Source organism: Meles meles, chromosome 7, assembly GCF_922984935.1.
Source record: "Meles meles chromosome 7, mMelMel3.1 paternal haplotype, whole genome shotgun sequence".
Taxonomy (NCBI): Eukaryota; Metazoa; Chordata; class Mammalia; order Carnivora; family Mustelidae; genus Meles; species Meles meles.
The window spans coordinates 86771610-86785419 of NC_060072.1; the positions used below are offsets into that span (position 1 = coordinate 86771610).

Here is a 13810-nt window from a genome sequence, read left to right on the forward strand (position 1 = left end):
GGGCTGTGGGCAGCAGGGAAGGATGAAGTCACCGCAGTCAGAGGGAACGGGGAAGAGTAAGTGACACCAGACGAGGGTCAGCCACGGGAAAACCAGGGGCAGCACACTGCGGCGGTGAAGTCTGTTCCCTTGCTTTACCCCGAGGGAACCCCCTTGGAGCCTCACCGGTTGTTCACATCCATAGAAGAAGGGGTGGCCGGTGGAGGGGGCCGGGAAAGTCGGTCATCGCTGGGGAAAGCCCCTGGCCCCAGGATGGGGCCACCCAACTTGCTTGGGGGGAGCCCCACAAGGTTACTCTTGTCCTAGGAGAGACAAAGGTAGATGAGGGTGGCCACCTTCAGCACCTGGGACCCCCCCGCCCTTTGCCACGCTACCTACCTGGGTCCCGGTGAAGGGGGTCTGGCCACGACTCAGCTGCTCAAAGGCAGGGCTGCTGGGCTCAGCACCCCAGCTGCCCGGGGGCCCTACCACTCCTGCAGCTGCCGCAGCTGTCTCCTTCTCCTGCCGCAGGGTGTTGCGTTGGATCTGCTGCCGAATCAGCAGCTCCCGGAGTCTCTGGCGCTGTGCGGAGGACAGACAAGCGGGGTCAGTCCATTCTACTCCAATCACAGGGCTGGCATAGGTACAGCAGAGGGATGGGGGTGTGGGGGTTTCGCTCCCAGATGTCCACCCACCTGCCGCTGCTTCTCCAGTTCTGTTTGGCTGAGGCTGGACATGCCCGGGTCCTGGGTACCTGGAAGTTCAGGTGCCGCCAAAGAGCTGCCTATTCCAGCCCCTGGATCTTCTCGCTTATCGACTGGCGAGGTGATGCCTGCCCGCTGTGAGGCTCCATGGGACAGGTAGGGGAGGGATCCATCGGGTGCAGGCGGCGGTAGGACTGATGGGGGGCGTAGTGGGGACAGCCCGAAGCCCTCTCCTGTGGACCCGCTGCTGGATCCCAGGGGGCTGCCCGATGGGTGGAAGTTCCCTGTGGCTACTGCGTAGTTTGTGCTTTGAGGCTTGCCCAAGGTAGGGCCAGGCCCAAAATGGCTGTTGATCCCATGGGGTGGAGGGAGACCAGGCTGAGGGACAGGGGGCTTTAGGGAAGGCTCCCCTACTGCCTGAGGGAAAGTGAAACGCATGGGAGAGGGAGTGCCCACAAAAGCACCCGTCCCAGGGGACCGGGCGAAATTAGGCGGCTGCCCACTTGGGACCTTAGCATGGAGCTCACCTGCTGGCCCTGAGGGCAGGGCTGCTGGGAAGCCCCCAGCCCCCAGAGGAGTGTGGGCTAGAGGACCAGCCTTGAAGGCAACTTCAGGGGGCTGGGGTCGGGGTGGCTTATGCAAGGGGGCAAATGGGTCACGGGACTGAGGGCGTGAGGGTGGACGGGAATAGGGATCAGGGGACTGGAAGCGAGGGGTAACGGGCGATGGGCAAAAAGCCTCAGCAGACAAAGGACGGGGTGTTAATGGGGACTGGGAGCTGGACTGGGACTGGGGACTGGCGGGCACTCGGGAGAAAGGGTCTGAGGGTAATGAGCGAGGGGGCAGGCCACAGCAGCTCTCAGGGGGTGGTGGTTGGGGCCGAGGGGTCAGTGGGGGCTGGGCATAAGGGTCAGGGTAGGGGCCAGGGCGAAAGATGTCCGAGTGGCTGGGGGAAGAAGGGGCCAAAGCCTGGGCAGGGGGTGGCTCCTGGGGCCTTAGGCCCAAGCCCGGGCTCTGGGGCTCTACCTGAGATGCCCGAGGGGTCAGGGGGGCTTTGAAGACATCAGGTGCCTTTAACTCCAGGCTGCCCAGGTGGGGGCCTGAGGAAGGTGAGTCAACAAAGCCTAGGTTTGGGGGCCCGTAACTAGGAGAGGATGCCCCAAGCTCTTCCTTCTTCACCTCTAGGGCCTTCCGAGACTCCGCAAAAGGCGGGGGCGACAGCAGGGGCTCGGTAGCCTTGCCTCCCCCTATCCCTGGGCTCTCAGGAACAGCCAGGTTGTCCAGTGAGGGGCAGCGGGGCTTGAGGAAGGGGTCAGGTGTGGAGGGCTGGTGTCGGGGGGTGCCAGGAGGGGTAGTGTGGAATTCCCCTGGCTGGCCAGTCCCAGGACGAGACGAGGCGCCCAGCGTCAGGGGCTGCGCAGGGGCCCCAGTCGGACTAGGATAAGGAGGATAGGTAGGTGGTGCCGTGGGGAAGCGGGGCTCCAGAGCGTAGGCGGGGGCCAGTCCAAAGGGGTCCTGCGAAGGCACTTGGGCGGGCACCTGGGGTGGGAGCTTGAGGAAGAGCTCACCGGGCGAGTCGGGGCCGGGCACTGTGCCCGCTGGCGGCTTCAGGAACCCATCCGCAGAGGTAGACAAGCCGGCGGGGGTTGTGGGGCTGCCAATGAAAATGGTGGGGGCAGCAGCAGGGGGCGGGCTGCCCAGTGCCCCTGGCTGGGGGGGAATGCGGAGATGTAGGGCCGGTCGGTCAGTCTTACGGGCCATGTCGCCCACCTTGGTCTGCTTGTTGATCTGGCTCTCAGCCTGCTACAGGGGGAGACCAGGCACAGAGCAGTCAGGCTGCTGGGGCAGGCGCTATGTCCCCCATACACTCCGAGAGGCCCCCAGCTACAGGACGTGGATGGCACCACCCAGCCCAACCCAGCCCCCACTCACCTTTTGCACCTTGTTGATGCGGTGAGCCGCCCGGTTATCTTTGGCCTTTTGCTGAGGGAGACAGAACACAATCTTAGGCCTACCAGGGCTCAGTTTCATGCCCAGCACCCATTCCTCATGTCCCTCACTCCCTCCCTACCCAGAAGGGGATCCCTTCTGGCCCAGTCACTTTGGGAGTGGGGAATGGCAAGAATTGAGGTGAATTTCCCAAAGACACCCCCGAGCCCCAGTTCCCACCCTGACCCAGGCTCCCTTCCGTCTAACCAGGTAGGGGGCTTTGTCAGCAGCTGGAACTTTCCTCCAGAGCTTCATGATTTGTTTGCAACGGCTAGACCAGTCTGAAGGGCAGAAGTATCTCATTAGAGAAGACCTGGCAGGTGACCCCTGTGCCCACCACATTACCAGGTCGTTTCCCCTGCCCCCATCCCATGGGTACCTGGGTAATCCTGCTTGAGGTTGGGAAAGTTAATGTTGGCATAGAGCACAGGCGAGATGGTGGAGAGCTGGCCCAACTCCTCATCCTTCTCCCAGCGCTGAAGGCTCCGCTGGTTATAGGAGAGCCCGTCGCCCTCACCCTCCGTGGTGGGGGTGGTGGGGGTGGAGGGTGTGGTGCCCCCCGAGCCTGTCCAGGGGCTGTCTGGCTCACCGGGTTCCGGGCTAAAGAAGCCCCCACGCTCCCTGGGGCGCAGGGGCAGAGAGTCACAGAGGGCAGGGATGCCAAGCCCCACACCCAGACAAACTGCCTAGAGCCCCAGGCCACTGTCCTGCCCCTCCCCCACCCAGAAGGGTCACTAACTAAGGAGCAGAGGGAAATGTTGCTACAGTAGCACGGAGAAGTCCAGGGTCCCCACCCTAGGCATGGCCCCAGTGGGAGGGAAGGGACAACAGGGACTGCCTACCGAGGTTAAGCACAGATACCAACCTAGAATCCAGGAATGGGGACTGGCAGAGGCCCGGGTAGGAGTCCATTGGGCTGCTGGAGGGGAGATTGCCCAAAGGAAGTCCACCTACAAGAGGCACAGGATCAGAGAAAGGGAGGAAGAGGCCCATCCTGGGACAAGCTTGCCCAAACCTGGCCACCCAGTCTTCACGCCACTCCCATCCACATCACCTTGAAGGAAGGGTCTCTGCAGCGGTGTCCGGCTGCCATCTGGGCCAGGGGTCCCGCAACCCAAGTGCTGCTCACGTTCAGAACCCAGAACATCCTTGAAGAGCTGCTGCAGGTCCTTGGATTCCATCTTGGGCAGTTCTGTGGGGGGGATTGATGAAGGATGCTACTGAGGAAGACTAAGAATTTGAGGGGACCCACAGGGTTACAAAAGGCCATGGTCAGGAAAGGTGCCCAGGACTCCCCACCAAAGAAGCTGTGCAGATGGCAGTCCCCCAGGTAGGACCTTGTGCTTCTCCCACAGACGACCGTTACCCATGAAGAGAGCGGGCCACAGCCTCACCTTCCGTGGGAATCCTATCTAAGTCAGAGCTGAGCATCCCTTCACCCGGAGTGCCTGGCTTCTCAGGGTCACTGGGTACTGGGGATGCCTTGATGCCTCCATCCTCAGGTCCTGCAATTGTCAGGACAAACCCATCAGCCAAGGTCAGTGCAGAGGCCCCAGCCTGGCCACCCTGAACCACAGAGGGCGGGACACAGCTGCCAGCCTCTAACCCAGGTGGTACTCAGTGGCAAAACCAAGACAGGACACAGTCCTCCCTTCAGCTCTCACCTGGTGTATCAGCCTTGCCCTCAGGGCCGCGGGATTCTTCATCTGCAACATCTGGGCCGTCATCTCCTATGAGCAACAGACCCCACTCCAGTCAGAGATCCCCCACACCTGATGCCCAGAATGGGCCTCCAGCTCCACATTCCAGGGCCTTGGCCGACCCTCAAATTCAGGGGATAAGCCTATGCCCTACCAGATTCTCTCACCAGCTCCCAAGCACAGGGAAGTGGGATCCCTTCAGACCACCTCGCCCCCACACGACTGACCTTTCTGTGAGGTAGGGAGCTCCTTCCTATCTGAGCCTCCATCCCCCTTGGCTTTGGGGGTTCCTAGTCCAAAACTTGGCCGGCCCACCCCAACTGCAAAAAGGGCCTTTCGGCTCAGGTCCAGCAGCTCCTTCCCAAAGAAAGCTTCCTGCAGGAGAAGTAAGAGAAACAAGCTTCTTCACGGTCTGCAGGGCGGGTGCTCCCCTCCCTTCACGGAGCCTCAGACCCACCTGCAGATACGCGGGAAACATGTCTTCCAGTTTGCTCTTCTTGCGTCCTCGCCGCTGCTGCTTCTTCTTCTCATCCCCATCAGCTAAGTTCTGGTCCACAGGGCCCTCAACAGGCAAGTCTACAGGCATCACTGGGAATAGAAGGAGGGTGTCATCCCCTCTCGGGATATGAGGCATGTTGCTCCTCACTTGGCTGAGGGATGCTTTCTGCCTACTCTCTCCCCAATGGAATTGAGCCCACCAACCTCTCAGCCCTTCGTGAGCCCTCACCCCCTGGGCTTCCCTGGTGCGCCCCCTAGTTCCTGTGATCCCCCCCTTCTCCCAGACCCCACTGGAGCCCTCACCCGTCTCACCCTCGTCGGGCTGCCCATCCCCACTCAACACCTCCGCCTGTGCAGCAGGCCCTTTTTTCACACGTGTGTGAGATTTCCGCTGTCGCACCATGAAACCGCCGATGCCTGTGAGGAGGCAGAGCAGAGACTGAGAAGCTGCGGGGGACCTGGTAAGCTCTCTCCCCACGCACCTTCCCCATCCCAGGGCCTCACCAGGCCGATAGGGTTTGCGTTTGCGTTTCTTGCTTTCCTCGGTCTCCTCTCTGCCAGGCTCCACATCAGGGCTGATGGGGCCCTCCAGCTTCATTTCGCATTCCATGTGCTCCACGCCACCTGTGGTTGGGGACGAGAGAGAGAGATGGAGGGACAGAGAGCGAGAGGAAGATCAGAGGCATGGACCCTTTTAACTTTGTCATCCTGCCATCCAAGAACACAGAGCCCGGGCCTTGCCACAGAGCCACCTGGCAAGACCAACAGTCGCTTGAGGGGGACCGGGAGTAGCAATGCTGCCCCACCCAACATCCCACTCTCCCAGGCATGTTCCTGCTCCTTAGCCACTCCCTGGGATCCCCCAGCCTGACCTTCACCCTTCAGCAGCTCATCAGTGTCCAGGTCCCCATCCTTCTTGTCATCAGGGCCGAGGGCATCCGAGGGCTCAGAGCCCTCCAGCCCTGTCTCGCCTGGAAGGCCAAGCCGTCCTCGCCGTTGGCGCCGCTTGTGCAGAGGGGACATGGTCAGGTTACGCAGCACGGCCATGCCCGTTTCTGTCAGCCACACACCCTCGAAGCGGAAGTACTGAGGCTCTGCACAAAGGGGAAGAGCGCATCACCCCTGGATGGAGGCCCCAGAGAAACTCCCAGTTCCAGCCTAAGTCCCCAGCTGGGACAAATGCAGCTAAAGACAGACCAAAACCAACACTGGGGTGTGAGGGCTGGAGAGACAGGCCACCAACGGGTGCCAGCTGTAGCCCAAGTTCTCCATCAGTGACCCAGAAGGGTTCACAGGCTACTACAGAAGCCTGACTTTGCTCATGACTAACACTAGTTCACCAGTATATTCTCTAGCAGCCTGGGCCTGTTGAATGCCAGCACATGGGGCCCTCGATGCCAGGAGCAGTGCCCGCATCATGACGGAGGAGGAGATGGCCCCGGCCTCCTTCCTGGAGAAGAACAAGTCGTGTTCTGTGCTCTCCGGGGAAGAGATTCTGGCAGTGCAAAGGCCATGTTGCCTAGTGGAATGAACTCTGCCTGGGAAAATGGAAGGCTTGGTTCTTGTCCTAAGTTAACCACTAACCTACTGGGTTGACCTTGGGCAGGGCACTCAACCTCCGAGGATCTTAGTTTCCTCCTCTGAAAATGAGATGAAGCTGGGGGTGGTGGGAGCCAGACCAGTGTCTGCGTCTCCTCCGGCCCTGGCACTTGGGATTTCTGGAACTCACCTGGCTCTTTCACCTTCATAGGCACCAACTCTGGGGGGGCAACAGGCGCTGTGGAAGAGACAGACAAACCAAGGCCGCTTGAGGCCCTGCCCCAAAGCGAGGCAGCCCTGCCCTGACCTCTTTGCCCCTCTCCCCAGCACCTGGAACTCACCAGCAGGCTTTACCACGTAGGGCTGGCAGGAGACACAGTCAAAGCCCTCGTCAGCGGCCTGCTCCACGTCATCTTCCGTGAAGAGGCTCTCGCAGCCAGCATGCATCCACCTATAGGAAAGGAGACAGGAAGCAATAAACATAAGCAGCGCAAAGAGGAGAACAGGGAGAAGGCCTCTATGAGGCAAAGGGGCACCCTCACCGTTCACAGTGGCGGCACTGGATGAGCAGGTCCTCTTCCACATATGGGGCGTGACAGATAGGGCAGGTCACCAGGCTGGCGCAGGGCCCACAGTGTGTGTAACTGTTCTGCCATTCACAGTGGAAGCCAGGGGAGGCGGCCCCACACTGCATACAGGACACACACCTGGCGGTAGCAGACACACAGACCTTCAGCGCCTAAGCTGCCCAAGGCAACCAGAGGCACCAAAGCAACCAGCCCCCGGCTTTCTACACCCAGGCTCTGTCATATTAGCAAAATCCCAGCCCTCCAGCATCTCCGGCCCCGGCCCCTCAAGAGCCCAGGCCTCCTTACCACTTGCACTTCCAGCCACCCTTGGGTACGGTGAGCAGTGGCGGGTCCAAGCAGTATGTGTGGTAGCTAATGTCACAGTCATCACAGAGCAGCAGGCGTGAGGGGTCCGAAGCTTGGCCACACACCTCACACACGATGCACTCCACACAACGCCAGCCCTTCAGCAGCATCACCTTGGTAATCTGGTGTACGATACAGCAACTCCTCAGAGTAGGACATACAAAACAGGGCAGACCGCTCGGCAAGGGTGGCACTTGCCATGGGAGGGCTGAAGGACCTCAGGGTTCATCTCAGCACAGGAAGGCCATGCCGAGCATACTCATCCCCAAAAGCAGTGGTTCTAAACTTAGGCTCCTGGGGATCGCCACCAATCAGAGAATAGCCTCACCCAGCCATTGCCTTATGACCATCTCTCACTAGCCAACTCTCCAGAAAGACAGAAAGACTATGGGTAGAATCAGGTTGTATTTCCCCCAATTTTTCTTAAACATTTAGAACCTACCACTGTTAAAAGTTAATGCATGTTAGCAGTAAACAAGTTCTAAATTAACAACAATGAAAACCCCAAAACAAGTGATCCCACTTGGGTCAAAAGCAGTGCTTTCTCCTTGTACACATGTGCTTCTGATTTTGATTTTATACTTTATCTCCAGGCTATATCACGTTTCCTATTAGTAAAGCTCTCACAGCTTATACAATAGATTAAATTATACCAGTAAATCATGGTCTACCACTGAGAAACTTAATAAAGACCACCATAATTTCCAGAGTACTTTGCCTCATGATAAGTCTGATAACCATTAGTAACTGATAAGTAACATCTATGACCAAAAGCCACTTTAAATAGTGTGAACACGAGGCGCCTGGGTGGCTCAGTGGGTTAAAGCCTCTGCCTTCGGCTCAGGTCATATCTCGGGTCATGATCTCAGGTCATGGGATCGAGCCCTGCATCCAGCTCTCTGCTCAACAAGGAGCCTGCTTCCTCCTCTCTCTCTGCCTCTCTCTCTGCCTACTTGTGATCTCTGTCAAAATAAATAAATACAATCTTAAAAAATAAAATAAAAATAAATAGCGTGATCAACTGTCAACTCTACTCAAATTAAAAAAAAAAAAAAAAAAAAAAGTAGTGTGATAAGAACCGGGGCCTAAAACAAGAAGTAACTGACTCCATTCCCTAGCCCAGGCCTCTTGGGCCTTGAACTCACCTTGCTGTTGACACAGTAAGGGTGATAGCACTGAGAACACTGGGAACAGGCAAGGAGGTGGCCCTCTGCCCCCCGGCCAAAGCTGCCACATACCACGCACATGTCCTAGAGAAACACACAGACAGAAACCCCAATGTCCAACCTAGTCTCATCTCAATCAGTCCCAGAGACCAACTACAACACTAATCTGAAAGGAGAGAGTCCCACACCCCATCATCGGACACTTAGCCATCACCAACTTGTTCCTTCCTAGCATGCCTTGCTCATCTGCCCATGACCATGTACCATTTGAATTGGTACACCCTGACATGGGTAGAAGGAAGGAGAAGTAAAGGGAAGATAAATAAGAAAGGTAAAGACTAGTCAGGATGAGAGAGTAGCATATCTGACAAAAGTCTATCAGCTCTGAGATAATTCAGGTGAGAACGTACGTGAACCTCCCTAAACCATAAGCTTCAATAAGGCAGGTCCATTTCTTGCCTTTTTCACTGCTATACCCCTTGCTATCCTAGCTCAGTGCCAAGCTCAGAGAAGACACTAAAGAGAAATTTGATGGATGGACAAACAAATGGGCACCATGATCCTGATTCACTGTTTTCTCATTAGCTCACTATCCCCACAAAAGCAGGTCCTTGGTTTGGTTTTCCTCATTTACCCTCCCACCACAATACGCACACCCACTGCTGGGTCAGCCAGGTCTCAGTGCTGAGGACAGGACACCAGCCAGGTACGGTACCTGCATGAGGACAAACTTGTCTGTGTTGGAGAAGAGAACCACAGTATTTTGCATGGTGTCGTCATCGTCGTCTTCCTCCTCTTTGCTGGGAGAGCTATCGATATCAGCAACCTTACAGGCAGAGAGTTGTGGCAAGTGAGGCAGCTGAGTCTGGCCCCACTAAGCTGCTTTCCCCTTTGGTGTTGGGGGAAGGAGGCGTGAACCCCTGGCTAAGATGAAGGCCAGGAGCCAGGACTAAAAAGCAGAAGAACACCCTAGCTCCCAAACCAGGCCTCAGCCTGACAGCAGAGATTTCAGAGAAGCCTGGGGGCCAGGTGGACAGAAGGAGCACAGGCAGAGCTGGCCAGGCCCTAGGCTAGCAGGTAGGTAGGTGAGCGTGCAGGGGACTGGCAGGATTTAAAGGGTGTTTAATCCTGAAGGGGCCAGCTGAAGCATGTTTGGGAAATGGGAAACCTCTCCTTACTACCAGAGTCTCAATGGAAGAAGTAGTTGATTTTAGCCGGGCCCGTCCTCTCCCACGTCCTCCATGTGCTCCTCCACGAGGCCGGCGTCTTCCTGGGAAACTACTGCTGCGACCCTGAGTGACGGAAGAGGATGATTACAGCAGCAAGTCAGGAGCTTGTCATCCCACAGGGTGTTGGTTCCATGGGTTTGGGGGGTCGGGGAGAGAGGAGAGGAATGGACAGAGCATAATAGGTGATAAGGCCCAGGAGTCCCAGTCTGGGCAGGGGAAAAGCCAAGCTCTCAGTCAGCAACAGGGAGGTAGATCCGGCTCAAACCATTCCCCTGTCCCAAGGAGAAAGAGTGGCCAACATGGCACAATGAGAAAAACAGTGGCTAGAGAGACCTGAATTTCTAGTACTTACTCTCCTACTGGGTAACCACGAACCCGGACAATTCACCTCCCCTTCTATCAGTATTCCCCTCATAGAAGTTAGAGAATGAACCAAAGGATCTCTGAGAGTCTACGATTCAATAAACCAGGTGTGAAGCTAACAGTGACGCAGGACCACACCCCTGACAGTGGCACCACATTGACCACAACCAGCAGCCAGAGAGCCTCTCACCTGTTTGATGCGGGAACGAGCTGGGGAGCTGCGCCGCCTCCCCTTGTCCCCCTCAGCTTTGCCTCCGCCAATAGCTGTCCCGGCATCACACAGTAGCGAGTCATCAGTCTCTGGCAGCGAGTCTGTACAGAGCCGCAGGGAGCCCTCATCTCGGGCTGGACTAACGTCTGTAGATACCCCCAGCTCCATGGACAAGGAGCCGCCCCCCTCAGGGTCGGGAGAGCCTAATAGGGGCTCTGAGCCAGGAAAACTGGCACTGGCATCACCCTGGCTCAGATTAGAAATCTCATTAACAATGTCGGATTTGATGAGAGTGGGTGGGGTAGGGGCCACTGGGACACGTGGCTCCTCTTGCTCTTCACAGGGTGAACCCTGCCCTGCCTGCTTGCCTTCTGAGCCGTAGACCTCCATAGGGGTCACAGGGGCCAGCTCCTCGGGGTCCAGGAGCACAGGGGAACCCTTAAGTTCACTAGCCAAGCTGCCAGGGGTCTGTCCAGCCTCTGGCTGTGAACCAGGAGTGTCAGTCCCATCCAGGGGGGCTGTGTCTTCCCCCAGACCAGAGAAGTCATCCAGAGCTGGGGCAGGGCTGGGTGCAGGGCAGGACAGGTTCCCCATGGGGGAGGGGAGAGGACTAGTAGGGCTGGGTTCCAAGGCTGGACACTCAGGCTCCGGGACTTTCTCAGTCTCCATCTCATGTGGCTCAGCCTCCTCTGAGACCTCCACTGCCTTCTCCATGGGACTCAGTGGGGAGGGAATGGACAGTGGCAGAGCAGGAAGAGAGCACTGGGAAGGAGGGGAATTTGGGGGAGGCAGGGAATGCTGCAGGAGTGGAGAACACCGAGAGGGAAGCGGCTCCATCAGGATGGGAGAGGCTGGTCCCATTGGGGAGCCTGGAGATGGGGGGAGGATCATAGGGGGTACAGGCTCAGGGTCAGTGCAGTTAGCTTCTGGTGGGGGGCTGATGGGCGTCTCAAGGATGGGGGCAGCCAACGGCGACTCAGGGTCACTGTCCCCTTTGGCACCAAAGGGGTACTCTAACTCCCCCAAAGGAGACAGGGCCGGCGGGGCCACAGCGGTGATAATGGGTGAGAGCGGAGGAGGAAGAGGATCTGGAGAGAAAGAGAAAAAGAGAGGCTCTTAGATTAGATGTGCCATAAAGAATTAAGACTGTCCCAGATAAGGGGTTACTAACATCCCCTTACCTGGTGGCATCAGCTGAGGTGACAAGGATGGCTCCCTGGATGGGGACACCGGCAACTCCTCCGGTAACGGGGACAGAGGTGGTTCCCCAGGCTCAGAGAGGGTCGGCTCTCCAAGCAAGGGGGATAAAGGTGGCTCGCCAGATGGGAGAAACAAGGGCAATTCCTCAGGTGCAGGACATAGGCCTGGCTCCTCAGGGGGCTCTTCAGGTCGAGGGGACAGGTGCGGTTCCTCAGGTCGAGGGGACAGGCGCGGTTCCTTAGTCTGGGGAGACAGGCCCAACTCCTCACACCGGGGGGACAGACGCAACTCCTCAGGCCGGGGGGACAGGCGCGGCTCCTCAGGCCTGGGGGACAGGCACGGCTCCTCAGACCCAAGGGACAGGCGCAGCTCCTCAGGCACAGGGGACAGCTGCGGCTCCTCAGGCATGGGGGACAGGCATGGCTCCTCAGGCCAGGGGGACAGGCGCGGCTCCTCAGGCCGGGGGGACAGGCATGGTTCCTCAGGCCGGGGGGACAGACAGGGCTCCTCAGGCCCAGGGGACTGGTGCAGCTCCTCAGGGGCAGGGGACAGGCATGGCTTCTCAGGCCGGGGGGACAGTCGCGGCTCCTCAAGCCAAGAGGATAGACACAGCTCCTCAGGTGCGGGGGACAGGCATGGTTCCTCAAGTACAGGGGACAGGCGCGGCTCCTCAGGCTGAGGGGACAGGTGTGGCTCCTCAGGCCGAGGGGAGAGGTGGGGCTCCTCAGGCCGAGGGGACAGGCACGGCTCCTCAGGCGGGGGGCAGAGTCGTGGCTCCTCAGGCAGTTGCAACAGGGATGACTCCTCTAGCGGTAGGGTCACGAGTAAGTCCTCCGGGGGTGGAGAAGCAGGCGAGTCGTCAGGAGGCGGGGAAGCGGGCGAGTCCTCAGGTGGTGGGAATAGGCGTGAAGCCTCGGGTGGAGGGGACGTAGGAGACTCCTCGGGTGGTGGGGACAGGGGAGATTCCTCAGGCGGTGGGGACAGGCGTGACACCTCAGGCAGGGAGGAAAGGCATGATACCTCAGGCGGGGGGGACATAGGTGAGTCTTCAGGTGGTGGGGACATGGGTGAGTCCTCAGGTGGTGGGGACAGACGTGATGCCTCAGGTGGTGGGGAGAGGGGAGACTCCTCTGGCGGCGGGGACAGGGGCGATTCTTCAAATGGTGGGAACAGACGCGATGCCTCGGGCGGTGGAGACATAGGTGACTCTTCAGGTGGAGGAGACATGGGTGACTCCTCAGGAGGTGGAGAGAGGCGAGATGCTTCAGGAGGTGGGGAAGTGGGCAACTCCTCAGGTGGGGGGGAGAGAGGAGACTCTTCAAATGGTGGGGACAGGGGTGACGCTTCAGGCGGTGGAGACAGGGGTGTCTCAAGTGGAGGAGACGGGGGTGACTCCTCTGGTGGAGAGAACGGTGACTCCTCCAGTGGAGAAAAAGGTGATGATTCAGGTGGAGGAGACAGAGGCGACTCCTCAGGCGGTGGAGAGAGGGGTGATTCCTCCGGTGGCGGGGACAGGCGCGATGCCTCCGGTGGTGGGGATGTGGGTGATTCCTCAGGTGGTGGGGACAGGGGTGACTCCTCAGGTGGGGGCAGCAGTGGCATCTCCTCGTTTAGGGGGCCCTCCAACCGGGGCTCAAGTTGGGCCCCTGCTCTCCCTGCAGACATAATACACTATGTTCCCACCTAGCCCAGCTCCACTGCACAGAGTAGGCAAAGCAGACACCACCCCTTGCCACAGAACAGACAGGAATCACTTCCAGGAACCTACAAACCCCACTCACCTAGTGGTTTGGCTTCACAATGTAGGGGCCCCAGTTCCTTGGGTTGCATAGAGGTCACGTGCCCACCCTTTGGCTGCCCTTGGCATACGACGTACAGTGCTTCAGGCTCATCGGTGGGGGTATCGCCAGGCTCTGGGGGTGAGAACCTGCAGAGGGTACAGGGGAGCAGACACCACGGCTCTTGTCAACTCTCAGCTCCTAAAGAGCACCCTGCAGTGAGGTGTGAATCCTGTGGATCCTACTGCCCACCTTGGGGCTCTCCTCTCAAAGTCACATGTCCCCTGCAGATCTCAGTACTTCCAAACCCCCCAAACCTCTCTCTTCCAGTCCATTTACCTGCTACAGGCGGGGCGATGCTGCTCAGTGACAGAACCAACAAGCTGTCCTCCCTGGGCTTTGTAACAGCGGTGACACAGTGAGTAGTTTTCAAACCACTCAGAGTTGGGATTCAGCTCGGCTGAGCCTGCCCCACAGGCCCGGCAAACCCGGCACGCCTAGGGGGAGTAAGCAGGTGAA

General features: G+C 58.5%; 1 protein-coding gene across 1 annotated transcript in view; it reads right to left on the minus strand.

The window, feature by feature from the left end:
* KMT2D (lysine methyltransferase 2D) overlaps positions 1 to 13810 on the minus strand; it is a 40228-nt gene that overhangs the window by 18214 nt on the left and 8204 nt on the right. The window contains 26 exon segments of the mRNA XM_046011049.1: positions 166 to 302; positions 379 to 561; positions 675 to 2486; positions 2616 to 2666; positions 2880 to 2953; positions 3052 to 3293; positions 3538 to 3622; positions 3727 to 3864; positions 4067 to 4177; positions 4337 to 4402; positions 4600 to 4747; positions 4830 to 4960; positions 5183 to 5287; positions 5375 to 5494; positions 5743 to 5964; positions 6600 to 6647; positions 6751 to 6860; positions 6952 to 7116; positions 7285 to 7466; positions 8490 to 8594; positions 9226 to 9336; positions 9689 to 9802; positions 10293 to 11401; positions 11495 to 13168; positions 13295 to 13440; positions 13631 to 13788. Of these exon segments, the coding sequence (XP_045867005.1) occupies positions 166 to 302; positions 379 to 561; positions 675 to 2486; positions 2616 to 2666; positions 2880 to 2953; positions 3052 to 3293; positions 3538 to 3622; positions 3727 to 3864; positions 4067 to 4177; positions 4337 to 4402; positions 4600 to 4747; positions 4830 to 4960; positions 5183 to 5287; positions 5375 to 5494; positions 5743 to 5964; positions 6600 to 6647; positions 6751 to 6860; positions 6952 to 7116; positions 7285 to 7466; positions 8490 to 8594; positions 9226 to 9336; positions 9689 to 9802; positions 10293 to 11401; positions 11495 to 13168; positions 13295 to 13440; positions 13631 to 13788 (7547 nt within the window).